The sequence below is a fragment of the Castor canadensis genome, chromosome 7 (assembly GCF_047511655.1).
Source record: "Castor canadensis chromosome 7, mCasCan1.hap1v2, whole genome shotgun sequence".
In the NCBI taxonomy this organism is placed as follows: Eukaryota; Metazoa; Chordata; class Mammalia; order Rodentia; family Castoridae; genus Castor; species Castor canadensis.
In genome coordinates, this window is record NC_133392.1 from 162725445 (window position 1) to 162734749 (window position 9305).

General features: G+C 57.7%; 1 protein-coding gene across 1 annotated transcript; it reads right to left on the reverse strand.

Moving 5' to 3' along the window:
- Positions 1–22: 22 nt before the first annotated feature.
- Scnn1d (sodium channel epithelial 1 subunit delta) lies at positions 23–6746 on the reverse strand. Its single transcript, XM_074081615.1, has 13 exons — positions 6514–6746; positions 4184–5244; positions 3359–3566; positions 3057–3244; positions 2750–2838; positions 2501–2664; positions 2308–2406; positions 2101–2218; positions 1943–2021; positions 1797–1854; positions 1603–1673; positions 1414–1489; positions 23–1277 (listed from the first exon to the last, which is right to left on the reverse strand). The coding sequence occupies exons 2-13, from the start codon at positions 4633–4635 to the stop codon at positions 948–950; spliced, it is 1932 nt and encodes a 643-aa protein (XP_073937716.1). The 5' UTR covers positions 4636–5244; positions 6514–6746; the 3' UTR covers positions 23–947.
- Between the last annotated feature and the right edge of the window lie 2559 nt (positions 6747–9305).

Here is a 9305-nt window from a genome sequence, read left to right on the forward strand (position 1 = left end):
CTGACACAGAACCTGGGGCTTCTTTGAGAAAGAATCCTGATAACCCCCAGCCCCCATTTCCTGGCCCTTCTGCCTTTCTTTGACCTAGACTGTGTTCCCTGGTAGGAGTAGGGGTGGACCCAATCAACGTGAGTGGCCTGAGGCCGGTGTCTCTGGGTCAGCCCTGGCCTGTACCTAGTATCCTTGCCCCTCAGTGCTGCTGCTGTGGTCCACTCCAAGGGGGTCTTGGGGTACAGTCTGAAGTTTGCAGTTCACCCCTGCATGGGCAGCTGAGGATACCCACACGTGCACACGAGACACCAGGTAGAATTTATTTTTTTTGGCGGCACTGGGATTTGAACTCAGGGCCTCACACTTGCTAGGCAGGCGCTTCACCACTTGAGCCACTCCACCAGCCCTGCTGATTTTATTACAAAACAGTCCAAGGTCACTGAATGCCTTTGCTTGGGCCTATCCTTCTTCCTACTTGCCCAGTAGCTGCCCGGAAACCGATGCAGGCTCTGTCTGATACATATGCACCTGCACACAGGTATAGACGTGTTCTGGAAATATGCATAGAGAAATGTGACACCAAACAAATACACCACTATGCGGAGGCCCCTCTGCCCACACAACACACATGCACAGACACATAGTCACACCCAGAACTCTGAAGTTGAGAGGGCTGAGGACTTTCCCTTCCGCCTTGCTCTGGGCTGCCTTGACCTGAGAGTGCACCAACCAGGTGGGGTGGGTGGATGCAGAGAGGCCCTGATGTGTTAGACATTCGTGGTGTCCGCCCACAGGTTTAGTGCTTCTTCCTAGGTGACTGGGGAAGGCCCTGTGGGGGCTAATCTGGCCCACCTTGAAGAGCCAGGAGAGCCCACTGTTGTCACTGATCCCAAGGTCAGGCCAAGGGTCAGAGCCCTGGCAGAGCTTGCTGGTGTCAGTAGTCTCGGAGCTGGAGCTCAGCCTAATTCTTCCACCAAGACTCCCTGCAGACACATGTCCTGTGGGGAACCTGGGAACAATGGGTGGGGGTGAGCTCCAGCCGGGTCCTCTGGACCTCTGACATTATGTCTATAGTCCCCAGGAAGCTGGCTGGTCTCTGGTGTGGTGTGGGGCAGTCCTGAAGCAGTGCCATCTCCCGCTTGGCTCTGGCAGAGCCAGCGGAAGCCCAGCAGCAAGGCCAGGGCAGTGGTATCCAGCAGCAGCTCTAGCAGCTCCAGGACGGAGAGGACTGACGAGCCAAACCACAGGCTCCAGAGGCTGCCCATGGCAGAAAGCAGCTGGGGGACCTGTGGGTAGGCAGGCAGTGAGTGGCAGGGGACTTCCTATACCCCACCCGTGCAAGGCTGTGGTCAGTGGGAGTGGCTAGCCACTGACCCTGCCCTCATCGCCAGCCCAGGCCCTGGATTCCAGCCTGCCACTCACAGAGTACACGGGTGCCTCATCCACAGTGCGGTAGTTGAGCTCCTGGTAGAAGATGTTCACTTTGGCCACGCTGCTCCTGGAGTGGGGATAGAGGTGTAAGGGGATAGTGTGTGAGAGGGAGAGAGAGAGAGAGAGAGAGAGAGAGAGAGAGACAGCAGGACACATCCCTGGAGGGGAAGGTGCGCCCACCTGTGGCTCTGACTCAGGCTCCAGCTCTGTTTCCGCAGGCCCTGGTCGCCAACAGCAGCCAGGATCCAGTCCTTGAACAGAGAAGGCTTGCATGGCCACACTACCCTTCCCAGTGCCACAAGGAGGGTGTGAAGCACCCAGGAACCCCAGAGGCACTAGCTGGGTCTAACCCACCACATCCCTGAGGGACTCACAGCAGACTTGGTTGAAGGCCACCTGGAGGTCCCTGCAGACAGCTTGTACAAAGACTCCCTGGGAGAGGCAGGACCACTGGTCACACCCCACAGTGCTCCCCAGTGCAGTGATCCCTGACTCCCAACCCCATCACTCCCTTCCCCACCTGCAGGGCCTGGGGCAGCGGGAGACGCAGGGCAGCCGGTGGTTTTCCAGGTCCTGGTAGAGGCGGTAGAAGCAGTGACCTGAGGAGGGTTCGCAAGGGTCCATTAGAAGTGAGCACTCCGGATGCTCATAGCATTCTTCAGGGAGAGAGAGGCTTACCCCAGGCCGGGTGCTGGATGTGGCTGCAGTACTGAGCTCCAGCCGGCAGGGGGTACAGGTAGTAGGCACAGGAGCAGTTCTCCACCATCAGCTGCTGGAAGCAGGACACCAGGCAGGCCTGGGGGGACAGCAGGGATGCAAGTTGGGAACCCTTCCTATGCACTGGTCACCTCGTGCTCGTGGACCCTCCCTGCCAACCAGACTCACTTGCGTGGTGTAGGAGGTGTTGTACAGCAGCTGCACGTCCATGCCCTCCACGCCATCTGTGCAGTGACTGTAGGGGCTTCCCAGCCGGTGCACCTCATCCTGGGGGGAGGGGCTTCAGTTCTGCCCATCCCCTCGAGGCCCCACCCCGCCCCCAAGGCCTGGATTGAGCAGAAGGTTCCGGAGCCCCACCCACCTCTCTGATGCCAATGGTGGTCTTCGTCCCTGGGCGGATGCTGAAGCCACGATGTTCCAGGAAGGGTGTGTGGTTGTGCCCGTGAATCATGATCTTGATGCCCGTCTCCTCGGACAGCAAAGGGAGGTGATACTGCTGCTCAGCTCTGAGGACCAGGCTGATCCCTGGGAAGCCAAGGGAGCGGTGTGAGGCCATCTGACCCAACTGTGTCTAGGGGCCCTTCAGGACCCTTCAGGGCCTATCACTCACCATGGGTGATGCCTGGGTGCTGTGCGGTCCAAAAGCCCTTAAATGTGTAGCAGCTGCCGTAGGTCTGGTGGTGGAACTTCTGGAAGTTCCTGGAACCCAGAGCCATGCTCAGACCACATGTGCTTGTCACCTGCCACCCTATCATGTTTATTGAGGGGTCATGGCCTTCCTTATCTGTGCATGGAGCCATTTGTAGCCAGCCTTGGGCAGCTAGTTTCTGGCTTCTTGGCCAGCTGGACCCCAGAGTAGAACTACACTCTGCTGAGTGGGACAGAGAGGAGCCGCCCACCAGTCCTGTCCTTCTTACTCAGCTTGGCAGTCCTCACTGTCATAGTGGCAAGACAAGACAAAATCTTGATGACTTTGGAGGCTGTGCTCCCAGGCAGTGGGTAGTAGAGCCAGGACATCCACATAGTGGAAGCGGTACCACTCCCGGGCAGCTGTCACGCCTGAGAAGTAGGCACGGTAGAAGCAGTCACCGCCAGTGCTGTTACACTAGGAGGACATGGGGTCAGTTCAGTCACAGCCCCTCACCTGCCCATGACCAGGCATGCGCTCCTGGACCAGCAACACACCCAAGCCCCTGCCTCCTCAGAACCTGGCACTCACCAGTCTGAAGCCTACTTTGTGCTGGCCACCCAGATGCCTCAGCCGCTGCAGATGAATCCTGCGGTCCAGCTGAAAGGAGGGCCCTGGACTGGGGACATCTGCGTAGGAAGTGTCCCTGTCTTTACTAAAGTTGAACTTGTAGAGGGAATAGATATTCTCCTGGGCGAATGCATCAAGTTCCTCCAGATGCCTTCGGACAGGGCTCGGCCTGGGGGCAGGACCAGACCATGGGGGTGCACTGAGCAGAGCCACCACCCCAAGGTGGCTACATCCTATGTCACCTGAGGCATTCCTGAGGAGACCCTTGTGAGGTCCCCCAGGGGACTAACCCTGATGGTCCTGCACTGTGTGGCCTCAGTGTCCTTGTGTGTTCCACAGGGATAGCAGCCCTCTCCCCCCACCCCCAGCACCTGACAGGGCCTTTGAATTAGGAGCTAGACGAAGGTGCTCCTGGCGTGCTCACAACCCATCCCCACTTGGTTCCTCTCCTTACCTGGAATGGTGCCTGGTCTTTCCTCCTGCGGGACCCTATGGTTGCAGCCCAGCTCACATTGCCCTTCTAGAAAACCCCCTCTTCCCTCCCCAACCCCGGGCTCCCAATGGTTCCTGGGTACCCCTTCAGGGTGCACTCTTCAGGGTGGGTGGCACTTAGAGGTTTAAGACGTCCCGGGTGGGCACAGGGGCAGGGAGAAGCGGGGTCATCAATGACAAGCCTTTGTGAGCAGTGGGGATTCATCTGAGACCACACCCAGGGGGAGGTCTCAGGCTGCAGAGAAGAGACACTGGGGGGCCCACTCCCCAGGCTGACACTCTGCAGGCCCTTACCGATGTGGATTCATGTCACACAGAGTGATCGAAGGGAAGATCTTGTGCTCAGAGTGCACAGAAACTGCCATGATGGCTGGGTAGCTCCAGTACTGCTCCAGGAGCAGCCCAAGTTGCCAGTAGAGAGCCCCCAGGGCACCCAGGAGCAGCAGGCCCCAGGATGTGGTCTTGAGCCGGTTCTGGCGGGAGCAGACAAGGCGGATGGTGCCGTGGATGGTGGCATTGGTGCAGAAGAAGGTGAGCAGCTCCCTGAAGGAGGTGTGCAGCTCCACCAGCCCCTCCCTGCACTCCTCGTGGGAGCAGGATGTGGGCAGCATGGGTGTGTCTCCCTGGAGGGTCTTTTGGTTCCCAGGCTCTGTGCTAGTTGCTTGGGCTGTAGCTCCAGCCTGTATCCAAGAAGAGAGCCTGAACAGGCTGCTCAGCCTCAGTTCCCTGCTCAGTCCAGCCTGCATCCCCAGAAATATGCCCCCCAACCCACAGCCTGGTGAACTTCCATTCTCTGTCCCTGGGAACACTTGCTACAGTCATGTCTCTTGGCCACCAGTGATAGCCCAGTCTGTTCTGTCACGCAGATGAGGCTGGCCCATGCTCAGGGCCATGTTCCCTTTTTTCCGGGATACCCATCATGGCAGCAGGTCCCACCACAAGGGCTGTGGCTGAGCCTGGGCAGTGGGGACACACAGAGGATATGGTGTTTGCAGGCAGGTTGAGGCTGGGTTGGTCTGTGCTGCCATCCTGAGTGAAGCTGAGACTCCTGAGAAAGGGCAGGCCTAGGTGACCTGTCCAGGTAGGAGCTGTGCTATTTTTGTGGGTACTGGGGTTCTGAGAAGAATTGTCTTGATGGACTCCACCAATTCCTTGGAGCCAGCATGGCCAGGTTTGATTAGGACTGATGCAGCCAGGCTGGACTGGTCAAGTCTAGGCTGTGGCTCAAGCCTGAATGTTGTTCAGCACTGTGGGCCCAGGGTGGAATATTATCTGCTTAGTGGAGTGTCCAGGAAAAACCTTGGACTTCAGGACAAGTGGGGCTGGGGACTGCAGCCCAGCCAACTCTTGAGTACCTGAGGGCTCGAGGGAGATTGAGTCACTGTCAGACCGTGACTAGTCTTCCCGGCCCCTAATCTTGCCCAGGAAGTTACAGGGTCTCAGGACAGGCCCAGGGCCCAGCTTTCCCAGCAGAGACCCTGTGTACCATGAGGCCTTGACCAGGTCAGCCAGGCCTGCCAACTCAGGTCAGGCTGTGAATCACTGTATAACATCCCTGAGGACTTTCCACCAGGTCCCCATCCTGGTCTGAGCCACTGAAACTGCCCATGCCTGGAGTGCAGCCTGCTGGGCTCCAGCACCTCCCACTTCCCAGGACTGGGCAGGTGTCTGCTGCAACCCAGCCAGCCTCTGCTCCCACCAGGTATGCCTAAGAAGGCTGCTCCAGTGTGAGTGGGAACATGCATGTTGGAGTGAGCCAGCTGACTTCTAGACAACAGAGCTCATCTCCAGTTTGTGGGCTCCCATGTACCCCACAGCAGCTTGCTGGGAGCTTGTACCAGCATGAAGTGCTGATGGTGGCTGCATGGTTCAGAGCTCTGCTCAAGTGTGTCTCAGGGTCACGCCTCATAGTTGAGGCAGGACAGTCGACTGCATGTTACAGGTGAAGCAAAGGAGGCACTGAAGTTTTTGCTGAGCTGCTTGGGCTGGAAAAGGGGGCTCCAGAGAAGGGTCTTGGAGAACCAACGAGGCCTCCAGGGCTGCTCAGAGACAGGCAGACCCCTGAAACAGAGTCACAGGGGCTGACCTGAACGCAAGAGCTGCTCTCACAAACCCCAGATGCCACAGACACACAGGAGCTGAGGTGCCAGCACTTCACACATGCACAAATATACACACACATGTATGCTCATGTACAACAGGAGCTCTGTCAGTGCATACCAAGCCCCCAGTCAGTGGGGGCCACAGGGTTGAGGAGGAGCCAGACCCCTTCCCTGGGTGGGCTGCATGGCCCTCCAGCCTTTGCCTGTCTGTGTACACAAGAGACAGAACTACTCTGGCCTCATCCCTGTTCAGCTCTGTGAACATGTGATGTGATCAACACACATAGCTTGCACTCGTGTATCCTGCATGCTTCATGGTACCTGGACACACATAGTCAGTGGTACCCACCCAAGTGATGCCCTCCACGTTGTCTCCAAGGTTCCATGTAGCATGTACTGTGCCCCACCAAGTCAGACAAAGCCCATTCCACCTCAGGCCAGAGACCTAAGAGATGACCTGCCCCAATCACTGTGAATGGATCCCTGCCTAGCAGCACCCCAGGGGCCAACACTCCTTGATACCTCAAGACTGGGACCTCTCTGTGCAGCTGCCTCCATTCTCCTGTTGATGGTGTGTGCCCAGGATTGTGACAGGTCAGCTCCGGCAGTCACAGATCAGGAGTGACCTGAGGCTGGCTAGGAAACTTCTTTATAACAGGCCACAGGCAGGGCGTGGGGTTGCAAGGGAGGGGCCCAGGGGCGGAGGTGGCCACACCTGCTCTGAACCCGGAAGGGAAATTCTTGGGGAGGCAGAGATGTGGAGTCCTTCTGCGGGGTAAGCCTTTCTTGCCTAGAGCCTGGCAGGGAAGGCTAGGACCCTGACCTTGACTAGGTGAGGAGGTAGCAGTTTTTGAAGGGGAAGGAGAGGCCAGGGCTCCCTGGATGCTTCCTCTGCCACACTGGCTCTTGCAGCTTGGACTGGAGCTCCCAGAAGGTCTGTCGCAGCTGGCCCCTCGCCTTCTTGCCCGCCCTCCTCCTGTCAGGTCCCGGAGGACCCTCGCTTCCCACCATCTGCCTGACTCACGCCTTCAGCCCTCACCACCGCGTTTGTGGCCGAGAGGCTGGGCGAGGGCCACTCCCAGACCACAGGTGTTCCTTGGAACCACTTGTGTGGGATGGGCACTATTGTGTGAACAACCTGAGGCCTAGGTGTACAGATGGTGTCTGGTCCCCTGAGGGTGCAGGGGCCACCAGCACTGACCACCGCACACACCGAGATGACATGCCACACCATTTGGCACATGTTGAAGTCCATACCCCACGCTCAGGGTCCAGGGTCCAAATCACAGTGTGGTTGTATGAGGCTCAGGGAAAGAAGGCCAGGGTGCCAGTGTTTCTCGGCCTTCCCACCATTTCTGTTTCTATCAGGGTACTCTGCACGTCCCCAGGGTGACCCAACAGTCTCACCACGCCAAATGACCAGGCCCTCTGCCTAGTCTCAGGTTTGAGGGGTGGGCTGAAGTCTGCTGGTGCCTCCCCAGGGTATGCTTTGGGTTCTCGACACTCAAATTAATGTTGAGGATCTGGACTGGGCTGAGGGACGGAGTGCCCACACTTACCACTGGCAGTATGGCAGAGACTTGGCTCTGAAGTCATTGGCCTCATGGTTCTGGAAGGAGGCAATGGCTACTGATGACATCCTGAGAGAGGGAAGTCATACTGAGGAAGAGCTGGCTCTGGACTTGGCTGACCAGGTGGGAATCATAGCTCTGTCACACACCAGCTGTGTGGCCTTGCCCAAATTACTCAACCTCTCTGAGCCTATTTCCTCCAGTACAAAGTGGGACCAAGGTGCCTCTTCAAGCCAGAGGCTCAGAGGTGGGACTGGCTGGTATAGAGCCCCTGAAATCGGTACAGGGCCCCCCAAATCAGCATAGGCCCAGGGGTCTCCTCTACATCCAAGCCATGTTCCCTGGGAGGGCACATTGTTGTGTTACCGCTCAGCCGCAGAAGAAAAAGGGCCCAAGCTCTATGTGGGTCATTAGAACTGGAGCAACCTGTGTCTTCCAGCATTGCAGGGTTGAAGTACCAGGAGAGGAGCTGGAGGGGGGCAGGGGGCTGTCTTCCATGCTCCATGTGCACAGACTCTGAGTCAGAGCACATCTATAGAATCGTGTGACCTCCAGCTCAGCCCTCCTCACCTCTTCCAGGGAATCCCCTGGAGGTGCTGCCAAGGCCCAGGGAAAGTCCCCCTTCCCAGTGTCCTGCACCTGACCTGGGCCTGTGAGGGGGCGGTGGCCTCAGGGCACATGGCCTCTTCCTCTCTCCCTGCCTGCCTCCTTACCCACTTCCTGGCTCCCAGCACCATGATGCCGACTAGGACTGAATGAAGGTGTCCCCAGCCCGTGACCCACCATGGGCTCCTGTATATCGAAAGACATGGAGAATGCAAGAGAGAAAGAAGGGACAAGTGGAAGTCCTTGATCCCTCTCAGTCCAGACCTTCTGCCCTCTTCCAGAAAGGCTGCTGGCCTTAACCTGCCTGAGCACTTGACTCTCTTCCACCCCCAGGCCTTTGAGGCAGCTGGCCGCAGGAGTAAGCAGGGGCAGGCAGCGTCCCCTCCCAGGACAAGCCTGCCATGGGGACTGTGGATGCCTGGTGTTTCCTGGCACCCCAGGTTGGATGTCCTATCCCCAAATCCAGTTCCCCATACTCATGGGAAGCTCAGTGTGTTCCTGGGAGGGTTCTGTGCCACAGATATGAAGCATAAGGTTAGGATTCCTGGTTGAGGAGACCAGGCAGGATGTCCTCCCTGGGCAAGAGAGAGCTGGCCATCTGGGGTCCTTGGCCCCAAGTGGGTAAGAGACTCCTTGGTGCTCCTGCAGAGACTCCCATACCCTGCCAAGCAGGATTTTGGGCCATCACAGAATAGGCACCAAGGCGGCCCTAGTTTCTGCCACTAGGGGTGTGCAGGAAGTGCCTTTTGAGCATGAACTCACTGCAGAAGGGTGACTCCTGCCCTGAGAGTGTGGCTCTGGGGTTTGAAGAAGGTCCAGTCACCACCTGCTGCCAGCTTAGCTGCTCACTCTCCATCCCAACTGCTAAGGCCATTTAGCTATACATAAAGAAGGCAGGGCAACCTAGGTCCTCATGACTAGAAAGTCACAGATGTGGGTGGGTGGGGGAGAGTCATAGATTCTTGGCAGGACTTTCTGGTTACATCTGTTTCAGCACCAGGGTCAGGTGTGACTTAATGTGTTCAGTGAGCAGGAGGCTGGAACTAAGAGGCTCTGAGCCGGATCTTCCTCTGCAGCCTCACTGCCACAATGCTCTCAGCCTCCACAGTGCCCTATTTTACACAGGAACAAACAAGC

Excerpts from the sequence above, each read along its gene's own strand:
- Scnn1d (XM_074081615.1), bottom strand. The coding sequence starts at position 4,635 with ATGCAGGCTGGACTGAGCAGGGAACTGAGGCTGAGCAGCCTGTTCAGG. Across the intron at positions 2,219-2,307 it reads ACACCTCCTACACCACGCAA|GCCTGCCTGGTGTCCTGCTT; the intron begins GTGAGTCTGGTT and ends CTGTCCCCCCAG. Across the intron at positions 2,022-2,100 it reads CATCCAGCACCCGGCCTGGG|GTCACTGCTTCTACCGCCTC; the intron begins GTAAGCCTCTCT and ends AACCCTCCTCAG.